This window comes from Macaca thibetana, chromosome 1 (assembly GCF_024542745.1).
Source record: "Macaca thibetana thibetana isolate TM-01 chromosome 1, ASM2454274v1, whole genome shotgun sequence".
In the NCBI taxonomy this organism is placed as follows: Eukaryota; Metazoa; Chordata; class Mammalia; order Primates; family Cercopithecidae; genus Macaca; species Macaca thibetana.
Window position 1 is genome coordinate 69,179,901 of NC_065578.1, and position 14,548 is coordinate 69,194,448.

Sequence of the window (14,548 nt, forward strand, 5' to 3'; positions counted from 1 at the left end):
GCCCATCAATGAGTGGATAGGGAAACTGTGAATACTACTCAGCCATAAAAAGGAATTAATTAATGGCATTCACAGCAACCTGGATGAGACTGGATACTATTATTCTAAGTGAAGTAACTCAGGAATGGAAAAACCAAACATCGTATGTTGTCACTCATATGTGGGAGCTAAACTATGACAATACAAAGGCATAAGAATAACACAATGGACTTTGGGGACTTGGGGAAAGGGTAGGAAAGGGGTGAGAGATAAAAGACCACAAATTAGGTGCAGTGTATACTGCTTGGGTGATGGGTGCACCAAAATCTCACAGATCACCACTAAAGAACTTACTCATGTAACCAAACACTCCCTGTTCCCCAATAACCTATAGAAATAAAAAATTTTAATAAAAAATAAAAATAAAAAACAAAGTAATGGAACAGCCTAAAATTGCATATACATGGCAGGAGTTATTGGAATTTGTTGCAGTCATACAAAATATTTATTTTCCTTCTGTTAATATTGGTGTAACCATTTTCGTAGCTCATTTTGATCAATCATGGTAAAATCACCTTGAAAAGGATGCACTCTGTCGCCCAGGCTGGAGTACGGTGGCACAATCTTGGTTCACTGCCTCATGGGTTCAAGCGATCCTCCTGCCTCAGCCTCCCCAGTAGCTGAGATTACAAGCATGTAACACCACACCTGGCTAATTCTTGTATTTTTAGTAGAGATAGGGTTTCGCCATGTTGGCCAGGCTACTCTCAAACTCCTGACCTCAGGTGATCCACCTGCCTCGGCCTCCCAAAGTGTTTGGATTACAGGCATGAACCTCCATGCCCAGCCATTTTGTGTTTGATTTTGTTCTCTGTTTTAAAGAGAAAAAACACTGCAGCTGTAAAGCAGACATCTTCTATGTTCCCCCTCCGAGTCCTATTCCAAGCCCTCCTTCACCAAGGAAATTACTTCTTTGAATTTGGCATACATCTATTCCATATTTCTATTTTAAAATGCGTGTATGTGTATTCTTCAGTATATAGCAGTTTTTTTGACTTGTGTAAATTGATTTGTGCTGTATAAATTTTCTGTACTTGCTTACTCACACAATGTTGTTTGCAAGATCTATTCATCATATTTCATACATAAAAATATAGATAATTCATTTTCATTGCTGTTCATTTTACCAACATATTACTTCTTCATAATTTACCTTATACTGTTGTTTATTTAGGTTGTGACCAAATTTTTAATATTAATTATTCTGTAATTAATATTTTTATTTTGATTTTTCTATATTTTAGATTATTTAGGTAGGATAGTTGCTTACAAGTAGATATGAAAGTTTTTGAGGTGTGAGATTCATATTTGAAAATTTTTCCAAAAAAATAACAGTTTATAATCTCAAAACCCATTTATGAGAGTGCTCATCTTATAGCACTTTCACCAGCATTGAATATTCCAAGTTATTCTGGAGTTAATTCACTCATTTTTAATGGAAACAATTGACTTTGTGATTAAATTAAGTAGCATAGAAAAATGTGATCAATGTGTTGGTTGGATGTAAGCCATTTAGTTAAGTTCCAAGATCCACTTTAAAATCGTCTATCGATTATGAAATGCTATTGTATCATTTTATGTTGTGATTTTTTCTTCTTTCCAGAAAGGCTATATATGGATCTGCTATGCTTTATCTGTGCTATTAGGAGGTTATTGAAGTTTCCTCTGTAGTACATTTTATTATAACATCCAGTAATAAAAATATCTTTTTTTAGAAATCCAGGATATGCTTTACTTTCTTTATTGGGTATTTGTGATCACCAACTCTCTTCATTATTTTGGAATTTCAATTTTAAGCTCTAAGATGATGTCATCTTTGTAGCCAGAAGACCTGAGCAACAATATCATCTGCAGTTATGCAACCTTCATCAAATTATTCTCATTTTCCCCAGGAAATTATCAGATTCTATATCCATAAAGTGGGATTATTATCACCTTATTATGTTCTTAAATAGATTAAATGAGATCCTTTAAAATAAAATAGAAATATAGATTAGAATCAGTGATCTCTTTCCAAGTAGCCACAGATGACTAAATTCCCCAGTAGAACCCAGAATTAGAGAAATTTCAGAGGTATGATTGATCATCTTTCTCTGCCACCTTGCCTGACACAGCCAAGAGAGCAATTTATGCAGTGCATCACAGGTTGCCCAAATCCTTGGAAATCATGAAAGGCCTTATGTTCCCGCAGTGTCCTCCCCAACCTACGCACCAAGATTTTATACTTTGTACCTTAGCCAGCTCTCCCCAGAGTTAAAGTCTGAATTTTGCCATTTTCCAAAACGACTTTAGAAATCTCGAATCCCTAAATTCTACCATAAATTCTAATTTTTCCTTCTTCCACTTCAGTCTCTCCCCTCACTCCTGCTACGCTCCTCTCTGACCTATGGAAACCTGAAGTCTTTTGTTTCTTCTATTTTCTCCTAGACTGTCAATTCCCTTCCTGGCCCAGAAAAAAAGTTGTAATTGTTATCATTGATTTGATACAATCTTTTGATTGCTCTCAGTGATTCCTCTCAAACTTCTTCAGTATGGACCATTCTCCCCAATTGCTGATGTATACAAAATTCTTGTTCCCTTATGTTAACAGATTACCTCATTTCCTACTTCATCAAGAAAATTTGAGATCTTCAGAAATGCCTCCCTCAACTACCAGCCCTCCTTCTACCATGCCAACTTACACCCATACCATCCCTGCAGTCTTACCTCCAGTCTGAATGAATGAGGTGCCTCACTTTCATTCAGTGTCAGCCCCTCCCCTTGTGCTGTCAATCTCTCTTCATTGTCCCCTCTTGGAAATTTACTCCAATTTTTTTTTTTTGGTACCATTTTATCTATCTTTAACCTTCTCCTCTTTGCCAGTGTCTTCATGTCAGCTTTCCTTTCCCTTGACCCCTCAGTTTTTTCATAGCCCCTTAACTTTTCTCCTCTCCTTTCATTCAGGCTTTATAAAGAATATTCTACCTGTATTGTATCTATTTTCTTCTTCTTTATCTTCAACCCACTGTAAGATAGTTATCACCTGAAATGTCTATATTAGTCAAGGTTCTCTAGAGGGACAGAATTAGTAGGATAGATAGATATATAAAGGGGAGTTTATTAAGTAGTATTAACTCACACAATCACAAGGCCGCAAAATAGGCCCTCCACAAGCTGAGGCACAAGGAAGCCAGTTCAAGTCTCAAAGCTGAAGAACTTGGAGTCCGATGTTCAAGGGCAGGAAGCATCCAGCGTGGGAAAAAGATGTAGGCTGGGAGGCTAAGCCAGTCTACCCTTTTCATGTTTTTCTGCCTGCTTTATATTCGCTGGCAGCTGATTAGATGGTGCCCACCCAGATTAAGGGTAGGTCTGCCCTCTCCAGCCCACTGACCCAAATATTAATCTCCTTTGGCAACACCCTCACAGACACCTCCAACATTAACACTTTGCATCTTTTAATCCAGTCAAGTTCACACTCACTATTAACCATCACAATGTCTATCACCAAGGTTACTAGTGACCTACTGTTTTTAAAATGGAGTGGATATCCTCGATCTCTTATTTCACTGGACACCTTTCCTGAGTAGGATGCTCTTGTTCACTTCCTTTTTCCTAACACAACTCTATTCATTGGACTCTAGTCACCCTTACACTTCTGGACACCATTCCTTCTTGTTGCTCTTCCTGTTTTCAGCCCTCAAGTATTAGTGTCCCTTAAGGTACTGTCCTCAGTCAACTGCACTCTAGTTCCTCTCACATTCCCCATGGAGAGCTCATTCACGTGAGTTTCTACTTCCGTGATACTGCTAAGTTGTATCTCCAGCTGAAACTTATTCTCTAAGCTTCAGTTTTTGATAGCCAGCTGATTCCTGGTAATCTCCACCTATGTCCTCCAGGAACCTGAAGTTAATTATGATCAAAACTGATTTCAGTCTCTCCCATTTATCTGCTTCCACCCCAATACTCTGCATCTCCATTGGTGACATCACCACATGCTGGGAAACTGGAAGACATGTTTGTGCATGACTCACTCCCTCGCCCCCATATCCTGTCACCAAGTCCTACCATTTTTATCTTTTAAATGTTTCCTGAAGCAGCTGCTTTTTATTCCTCATTACTTCTTTCATTACCAGCCCTGTTAAGTTTCCTGTTTTTGTTTTTCTTTTTTCAAAAAGGATAGAGTATATATACAGAACACCAATCTGCCAAAATCACTTTCCATTAAAAATATTTTAATTATGCTCCTTCACTTATGCAACAAAGTCTATCTCCTTTAAAAAATACAAGCTTTGAGTTTCTTGAGGGCAGAGGCCATACCATGTACTGTGACTAGTGTAATGCCTAGCACTTAGAAAATGTTTAATTAGATCTTACTTAATGAAGGGATGAGTAAATTATAGAAGTGCTGTGTATCCTTTCTTCTTACTCTTTTTTTCATACAGTGTCACTGTGTGGCAGAGACAATACTATTTGCCAAATAATCCACATCCTCCCTCTATGTTTCCCAGCCTTCCTTGCACTTAGGGTGAGGCCACATAAGTAGTTCTAGACAATGAGCTATAAGCATAAATGTTGCATGTCACTTGCAGCCCAATATCTTTAAGAGCAGTGGTGAATTTTCCACACTCTCTTTTCCCTTGCTTTGGCTCTCCTGACAATCTTGAGATGGTGTCACAACATCATGGGGCAGAAATGCATGCTGAACATACAGTAGTAGGGATAGTGGAAAGTAAGCCTTTTGTGTTAAATCACTGAGATTTCAGTATTAATTTGTTAAAACAGCATAATCTAATCCACCCTGAATAATAATAATGTTTACTGTTACAAGTTTATACATCAGTCTCTGTCTTACTGTATACATATGAGCTTTTATTGAACCTCGCCCAGTGGGCAGCTCTTTTGCTTCTCCTTACATGTGCATAATGCATAGGTAAAAAAAAAAAAAAAGAAAAAAGAAAAAGAAAAAAAAATTGGGAGGCTGAGGCAGGTGGATCACCTGAAGTCAAGAGTTTGAGAACAGCCTGGCCAACATGGTAAAACCCCGTCTCTACTAAAAATACAAAAATTAGCCTGTGCCTGTAGTCCCAACTACTCGGGAGGCTGAGGCAGGAGAATCACTTGAACCCGGGAGGTGGAGGTTGCAGTGAGCTGAGATCACACCATTGCAGTCCAGCCTGGGTGACAGAGTGAGACTCCATCAGAGAGGAGATGAGGGGAAGGAAGGGGAGGGGAGGGAAAAAAAGGGGAAGAGAGGGGAGGGGAGGGGAGCCACACATAACTGATGTTTTCCAACTCACCTGCCTGTTGCTAGCCAGCCCTCTGCCTCAAAACCTCTGAATATCAGAGTGTGCCCCCTACACATGATTTATATTTTCCATCCTTGCCCAGCCTGACACATAGGCAGAGCAGTTCATTGCCTATTCCCTGTGATCTAAGTGAGAGTAGAAGTATTTTTCTACATGCTCACACACACACACATCCTCCGTACTACCTCATGGATGCCTTTGATTTCGCAGCAGAATGCCATGTCTCTAAATTTCAAACCTTGTTATTAAGGAAACTTCTCCCAAGAATCGTACCATGTTCTGTTGCAAGCACAGGCTAAAGGAATCAGAGACTATCTCCAAAGTAGATCTGGAAGTCTTAAGCCCTCCTAATTTGTTAGGGATGTGTAGATAACCTCCACTGACCTACAATTACTAATATTCTCATGGTAACTTTGATATAATTCCATTCTTTTCTACAAGTATTGTACAAAATGCACTGCTTTTGTATTTGGAACCTAATTAGGTTCCAAATTTCATTGAACAGATTTATATTTTGTTGTTTCAGTAATAATTCTTTCAGTTAGAAAAAACAAAAAACAGAAAATCTGCCTTCCAGGCTTATATAATCTTACCAGGATCTATCCTTTGGCTCTACTTTCTGTAGAAATGCTCCATCCTCAGACAGGCTCTCTTTTTGTCATGCGTGAAGTTCACAGGGCCACACCCTTTCAGTTTCATATCCAGTAGAGAAAAGCAAAAGTGTTTTCCCCAGAAGTCACAAAGATTCATTGCTTTGTATGTGTTCTGAATGGGCCGTATTCCCATCCCTGGACCAATCTTTGTGGCGAGGTGGATACAATGCACTAGTTAGCTGAGGCCTTAATCATCTCCCAAAGTGGTAAAAAAAACAAACAAAAAAGGAATGGGCTTCAAAGGAAGCACAGGCCTAAGAATAGGGAAGGGAATAATTTCTGGAGAGAAATTAGGCTACCACAAGGAAGGTTATGATGTTGGCAGCAATAGCAACCTCTATTCTCTCTATACAGTCTGCTGCCTGGAGTTAGAATTTAGAGACAGCATCTAGTTAGAGAAAAAAAAGTGTTTCTTTATATACTACATGTTACACTTTGATCATATTCTCTCTGTCCCTTCTCTGAACTTTTTAAAAAACATATTCTAAAGTATTTTCCTATATGCTGCCTTGTGTTTTAGTTATTTATAAATATTTATCTCCCCTAGATCTAGATCTAAATCATTAGCTATTTCAAGGCAAGTACTGGGGTTTATATGACCGTGCGTTCTGCATTGTGCATTACATGTAGTAGGCATCCCCAACTATTCAACAAATAATTATTCATTGACAAAGTGAAAGGATTAAAAGTCCATAGGTCTTCAGGTGGTAGCTTGGGGACTGATTTTTTAAAAGTCACTGGGTCTTACTCATCTTACTCATAGTATTAGGTTGGTGCAAACATAATTGCAGTTTTTTTGTCATTGAAAGTAATGGCAAAACCGCAATTACATTTGCACCAGCCCAATATTATCTCATCACAGTTCTGTAACTCCTGTGTGTGCATGGATGTTTGTATGTGAGGTACTAATAGACACACAGTAAGTCTAATAGACACACTAATAGACACACACAGTAAGACACAGCTACTATGTGCCCATGGTAAGCAACAGGGATATGAGGATATAGTGATTACAAAACAAACATTCCCCCGGTCTTCAAAAGTTTATACTCTAGTGACAAAGACAGATGCTTATCAAATAGAGTATAATAAGTGCTCCAAAGAATAATTATAAGGTATTCAGGCAGAATGTATGTGAGTAATAGATCTTCAATTTTATTATTATTGTTCTAACTGATTCCAGATCAATTCCAAATTGGCTATGTCAGGGAATACCAGTTTTGCCAGAGGTCGATTAAAGGTGGAATTTCTTAGATGATTAACACTAGATTTCCAAGTAAAAGCTCAAGATCCAAGAAATTACATTTTATATTTGTGATAAGTAAAAACTAATTTAATTTTCTTTTCCTCTCTCCTTCCTCCTACCTCTCTCCCAGCCTGAAGTTCTGGATCAAATACAAAATTTAAGGGAGTTATGGATGGATAATAATGCATTACAAGTGTTACCTGGGGTATGTAAGTTTTTATTCTACCATGTTGTCTAATATTTATGTTATACATTTGTTGTATTTGATCATAATCTCAACTCTTAAATGTCAGTGTTTGTATTTCAAACTAAAATAACACTCATTAGGAGTGTTCAGTCACCAAGTGTTTTCACCATTTTTTTTTTAGTATTTTGTGTATCTTTTTGAGTGTTATAGGTGTACAAAATATAAGAAAGATTTTTCTTATTCCCTTTGGAGTATATTTGTCATCTCTTCCCACATTTACTGTTCTTTAAAAGCCGAAATAATTTATAGTTATATTTTTAAAAAGCAAAATACTATATATAATACCAAGTTTTATTTTTACAAAATCAACCTTATTCTTACAGGTAACTAGACAATGGTTTTTACTCATTTTATTAGAGCTCTTTTACAAAACAAAAATCTCTCTCAGTTCAGGTGATTTTCAATAGAACCCATGTGAATTTTTGAAAATGGCAAGGATCATACAGTATTAAAAACAGAAAGTTAAACCAAAGACAAATTTTTTCCTCGACTAAAGGCCAGCCCAGTAGTATCTCCTGAGTATAGGTTTCCAGTCAACTCATTGAGTATGATTATTCCTGCTTTTTCCATCTAACAAAAGAATGTTCTCATAAAACACTGCCCCTTGCCACTTGCATACACACACACCCTGAGAGGGAGAGAGAGAGAGAGAGAGAGAGAGAGAGAGCAAACACAAGTCTCCCTATTGTTTTGTACAACTCCAAACTCCTGGCATTGGTCTAAGTAGGCACAGCAGGTGAATATGTAATAAATCTTCAGCCAACACAGAGGTTTAGATGTGTATTCTCAAAACCAGTTTTATTTATTTTTTGAATTGACATTAAAAATTACTTAAAATGACAGCAAAACCAACAAGAACAAGACATTTATTCTGCCTTTGAACAACCATAAGACCACATAAAGGAGAAAATCTGAAACAGAGATTATGGAAAAATAATTAATGCTCTTATCAAAAGATACATTTATACCATCACAGACACAAAACAGAAAAATATGCACATCTATTATTCACTGATTTATTTAAAAATCATGTACCAATAAAGCTCTATGAAACTGAAACTATGCTAATGTCAGGGTTACAAAGATAATATATTCAATGACCTTGAATATATTTGTTTGAGAAGCTCACGCATGGCAGGATAAACTGATCTGGATTTCACTACTCATAGCAGAGCCTGATTTGTGCTATAGTCAAGGTATGTACAAATCCTGAGGCAACACAGGTAAGACACTTACCAATCCCTGCACAAAGATTGAAGAATCAGAATGTATGCCTAGCTGAAAGTTTATACCTCTTCTTCAATATATTTATTTGTTAAAAATTACATAGCATTTACCACGGGCTAGGCATTCTCTCTCTGTTTTACAAATATTGATTCATTGAATCCCTACAACAACCCTATGAAGTAAGTTCTACTACCATCCCCATTTTATAGATGAGGAAACTAAAACACAAAAAAAGTAACTGGCCCAAGATAACACAGCCAGTAAATGGTGGAGCTGTAATTCAAACCAGCGCCAGAGGCTGCTGTTGACTGTAAAGCTCCCAAAGGCTCTCTATGGAACCAATAGAAGGTACAAATGAGAATTTTACTTTTCACAATGTTTACATTCCCAAAATCCACTGTGCAAATCAACTCACATGCCAAATTTCTCAATAAGTTTGTTATTTAAGTGGAAAGGCAGGGATGAAATCTTCCATAAAGCATATAATGCTGCCTAATTTGTCTGTCTCGAGAGTAGATTTTTCATATGTACTGCTAGCTTTATATAGATGCCCTACTTTATTTTGTGTACTTGCACTTGGTATTTTGTTATACGCTGTGTGGGAATACTCTACACCTCCCTGCCTGAAATAGCCATGGCTTTCTGGATGTTGGTGCTGGCAAAGAATTGCTTTTCAGTTACCCCAAAATACTTGACTTTGAATGGTTCATCTTGAGTGCGGTCTCCAGCCTATGTCAGTTTCACAGAATAATTAAAACATTTAATATCATTAGCCATGGGGAAAAGAAACACATTCACTTTTTTCTTAGTTCATGTATCATAATAAAGTTAATATACTTTGTGAATACTTTTGAATAGTCTGGGCTATTATTTTCCACTGTGTTTTTCACAAATCAGAGAAGCAAATAGATAATGATCAAATATTTAGTCTTTTACATAGTTCTATCTTGTGACCATCAATCTAAGGTTAATCAACCAAAATATGACTAAACCATGTATTGAATTCACATTTATTTTAAACAAACTCCAGTATCTTCTTTTACTTGTGGTTTCTACTCTTTTCATCTGCTGTCCACTGCTCACCTATAGACCCTTCTATGCCCAGAGGATGTGAGATCAACATTCAGTATCCTCAAGGACTGTAAGAATTTATGCCTTTACAGTCCTCAGGCTATGATTGCTTTGATACAGTGTTTTCAACATCAAAGTGTTATTCCAAAAAGAATGTTTAGGAACTGCACATCAAAATATTAAATTATGCTGAAGATAGCCATGAAGGAAGCTTCAAGGAGAAAATAAATTTTCTCATGATATCTCATGATCAAGGAACAAAAAAGAAACACACACACATCATTCTTTCATTGCTCAATGGGAAAGAAGAGTGAACTTAGGTAACATGATAGTTCCTTGGGATGGAAAGCTATGAGTAAAGTGACAGTATTTTTCCAAGTGACACATTTCCAAGCATGAGGAGAAACTCTGTCTCATCCAAAGTACTCTGATTCTAGCTAGCAAATACTCAGTCACTCCAAGCCTGTGCTCACACTCTGCACCCACATGGGAAGCTGAGGGAGCAGGGCTAGAGATTTGCACGGGGTTAATTAAGGCTATGTGCCCTCCAAATGGGCTTTGTAGCCTGTAGTCTGATAAAATTGAGTTTGAAATCAGCTCCACCCCATATTAATGGGATAACTTTGGAGTGTTACTTGTAGTAGATGCTCTCATGCATCCTTCTTCAGGACTGAAGAATTTACTCTATTCCTTTAGCTTCTGGAAATGCTGCTTGCAGCTCTCCAGCCTTCTTCAGAAATTGCCTCACCTAAAGAGAACATCTTCACTCATGGTCATAACCCCATTCCCAGAGACCTCCATCCAATGATCAATCAATGCAGGTATATAAAGGCTCAGCCCTTCATCCTCTACTCAGAACAACTTCAGGGCAATCCCAAATTCAGTGATCTTGGAAGTGCCAGCCAAGGACTTTCTTAAGACTTCATCACAGCCCAACTTCTTTGTCTACCCAATCTTGCTCCCTTTCTTTCCTGTCTCTTCCTTTCTACTGGCGTTGATCCTAAACACTCTCAAAAACTTCTCTCTTTGCCTCTGCTTCCCAAGCAATCCAACATGTGACATGACTTAATCACCAATCGTTAATATGTGTTAAAATGCAGATTCTGATTCAGCAGGTCTGGAGTGAGTCTGACATTATACTTTTTTTTTTTTTTTTTTGGCAGAGTCTCACTCTGTTGCCCAGGCTGGAGTTCAGTGGTGTGATCTCAGCTCACTGCAACCTCCGCCTCCTGGGTTCAATGGATTCTCTTGCCTCAGCCTCCTGAGTAGCTGGGATTACAGGCGCCCGCCACCATAGTCAGCCAATTTTTGTATTTTTAGTAGAGACGGGGTTTTATCTTGTTGGTCAGGCTGGTCTCAAACTCCTGATCTCATGATCTGCCCACCTCGGCCTCCCAAAGTGCTGGGATTACAGGTGTGAGCCACCGTGCCTGGCAGAGATTATACATTTCTAGCAAGCCCCCAGATGGTGTCAATGTGCTGGTCTGCCGAACACATTTTGGGTAGCAAAAATATAAAATATTGAATCAAATAATATATATATATAGCATAGTGCCAAGTGCAAGCTTGTGTGTATGTAATAAATGTATGTGCTTATTGTGTGTTTATTTATACTCTGTCAAGTAATTAGAGATGGTAAAGTATGCACAGGTAGACCAGATAAACAGAAGAACCATTCATTGAATAACTGAAATGTGTGGAACATTTATTTACAAAACATGCCCTAAAGGAAAAGGAAAATGAAGACCTTTGCCCTGCCCTAACTCCTCTAGTCCGTGTCCCACCCACATGTTCACTCCTTGCCCAAGATATGGGTTTCTCCTCAGAAATCAGTTACTAATCCAGTCGTTCCACCTCTAACTTACTCTGGAGTCCATCCCTCTTCATCCTCACTTCTGCTGCCTTAACAGCTAAAATACTTCTATATCCTTCTAACAGATCTCCTTGACTCCAGCTTTTGAAAGTTCCCTGAAGTTATTTCTTCTAAGCATAAGTCTGTTCATGTTACTCCCCATTGTACACTCCTTTTGCTTTCCTTGCCTATAAAATAGAGTTCGCATTTCTTCACATGACATAGAAACCCTTTCAGCAGCTGGCTTCTCCCTGTAATCTCAGCTTCATCACTATACTCAGCCACTTTGAATTTCCCAGTCTTCCTCAAACATAGCATGCTTTGTCACACTTTATAAAGGTACATGCTGTTCTCCCTTCCAGGTACAGGTTCTCTTCTTTTGACAAGCAGCATCTTCCAGACCATTTGCAGTCCTTCCCTGTTCTATGGCATTCACTACATGCTTTTTTATTGCACTTGTCACAGGGTATTATAATTGTTTCTTACTTGAAAGTTTCCATCATTACTCAGAACCCCTTATTGATAAAATACTTTGTCTTCATCATGGCAAGTCTGTCCCCATACTTAACTGTCTTATTCTTGATTGTTCTTCAATACATAACACAGATACTGGTACATAGTAGATCCTTCAAAAAGGGCCATTGAATGAGCAAAACATTGACCCTGATTAATAGGGTCATCTCCAAAATTATAATTTAAAACCTTTCTTATGCATTTGAAGTTTTAAGGATCAACATGCCAATGTCATTGTTTCAATGGCAGCTTATTTAGTTGGGAGATGTTTATTTTATTCAGTGCCAACTTCAAGGTTATTGTGTGTTTTCTAACTGCTGCACTGAGATATAATTCACATACCATATGCAGTTCCTTGGTTTTTGGACTACTCACATAGTTGTACAACCATCACCACAATCTAATTTTAGAACATTTTCATGTCCCCTAAAAGAAACCCTGAACCTATTAGCCGTAACTCCCATACTCCCCATCCACCCAGCTCCCAGCAACCCTACTCAACTTTCTATCTCTATGGATTGGCATATTCTGCACATATCATATAAATGGAATCATACAATATGTGGTCTTTTGTGACTGGCATCTGTTACTTTGCATGTATTTTCAAGGTTCATACATTGTGTAACATGTATCCATACTTTATTCCTTTTTATTGCCAAGTAATGCTTCATTATATGTATATGCCACATTTGATTTATGTGTTCATCAACTGATGGACATTTGGGTTGTCACCAATTTTTGGCATTGTGAATAATGCATCTGTGACCATTTGTGTAAGTTTTTTTATGTACATATGTTTTTATTATCAGTGGTGTGTACTTATACTGGTATAAGCCTATTTATTGTTGAGTCATTTTGAGAAACTGCCAAACAGTTTTGCAAAGTGGCTATACCATTTTACATTCCTACTAGCAATGTTTGAAGTTTACAATTCCTCCATTCTTGCCAACACTTGTTATTGTTGTGGTTGCTTTCAAAATAAACTTTACGGTGTAGTGGTTCTTACAACTTTAAAATGTCTTGTGAAAGTTTCTCAACTAACCCTGAGTTTATGCAATGTCATCAAGTCTATAGGGAAGTTAAAGATGTTGGTATACCTGGATATGTCAAAAAACAGAATAGAAACAGTTGACATGGACATTTCGGGATGTGAAGCCCTTGAGGACCTCTTATTGTCATCCAATATGTTGCAACAATTGCCTGACTCTATAGGTGAGGATACAATATTTTGTCACAAATATTTATGTCAAATATACCATTTTCTTTTTTGGAAGTATAGTTTGTCTATAGATATAGGTAATATACTGTTAGCCTGATGTTAATACATTTTAAAATGTGCTATGGAAATCATAAAATAGTATCTAACAAATATCTTAAGTGAAATATTAACTCTAGTGTCCAAATTCAAGAAGGCTCTCCTGTTAAAATGATCCTACCAAATTGATATTGTTTAAAAATTGTTATATCTCCTAAGTTGCAAAATGTTATTATAAGGAATATGTGTGTTTTCTTTAGAGTAATTTAATAATCATATATGTATCCTTATATTATGATAGAATTACAATAGCTTCCATCCAAAAGATGTTGCTATATTCTATTTATAATATTGTTGTAACATTGGTAAAATATGAGTAACATATAAAAAGTATAAACATAAAATGTCTTCTTAGTTCTATTATTTTTAAAAAGTCACATCTCCTTAACATGTTAAGATTCATTAGATCAGATAATTTGCCTGTTAGTATATAAAAAGCACTCATACATTTTCGTTTAAGAATGTTTATATGGCCCGGGCACAGTGGCTCACGCCTGTCATCCCAGCACTATGCGAGGCCGAGGCTGGTGGGTCACAAGGTCAGGAGTTTCAGACCAGCCTGGCCAATATGGTGAAACCCTGTCTCCACTAAAAATACAAAAAGTAGCCTAGCATGGTGGTGCATGCCTGTAGTCCCAGCTACTCAGGAGGGAGGCTGAGGCAGGAGAATCACTTTAACCCAGGAGGCGGTGGTTGCAGCGAGCCAAGATTACACCACTGCACTCCAGCCTGGGCAATAGAGGGAGACTCCGTCTCGAAAACAAACAAACAAACAAAAAAATTTATATGAGTAAAATAGTGAAAGACTAATTTAAATAAGGAGTAAGCTTTTTTTATAGGTATCTTGCTGTTAGTATTTATAAGAGAACTCTACGAAAAGGGTAATCATTAAATCACTTAACTTTGTAACATAGATTTTAGCCTCTTTGAAACAGATGTGTTATATGTTCTGGAACTTAATCATTATTAAGACTGACTGAAGTTCAGAATCAGTCTTATATTAGCAATGTGGTGCTCTTATCCTTTGTGGATGCTGCAGATCCAGTCCAAGCCAGCTTGTGACTTGCCATAGTTTTCCACAGTGAATTTTCTGTTCCCCT

General features: G+C 37.4%; 2 protein-coding genes across 4 annotated transcripts in view; both read left to right on the plus strand.

The window, feature by feature from the left end:
- The window catches only part of LRRC7 (leucine rich repeat containing 7), a 1,535,715-nt gene that overhangs the window by 1,383,300 nt on the left and 137,867 nt on the right, over window positions 1-14,548 (plus strand). For all 3 annotated transcript variants that reach the window (XM_050804492.1, XM_050804501.1, XM_050804511.1), the window contains 2 exons: window positions 7,354-7,428; window positions 13,201-13,345. In XM_050804492.1, coding sequence (XP_050660449.1) covers window positions 7,354-7,428; window positions 13,201-13,345 — 220 coding nt within the window. The remainder of the gene's footprint in view (window positions 1-7,353; window positions 7,429-13,200; window positions 13,346-14,548) is intronic.
- The window catches only part of SRSF11 (serine and arginine rich splicing factor 11), a 763,374-nt gene that overhangs the window by 483,185 nt on the left and 265,641 nt on the right, over window positions 1-14,548 (plus strand). The window lies entirely within an intron of this gene.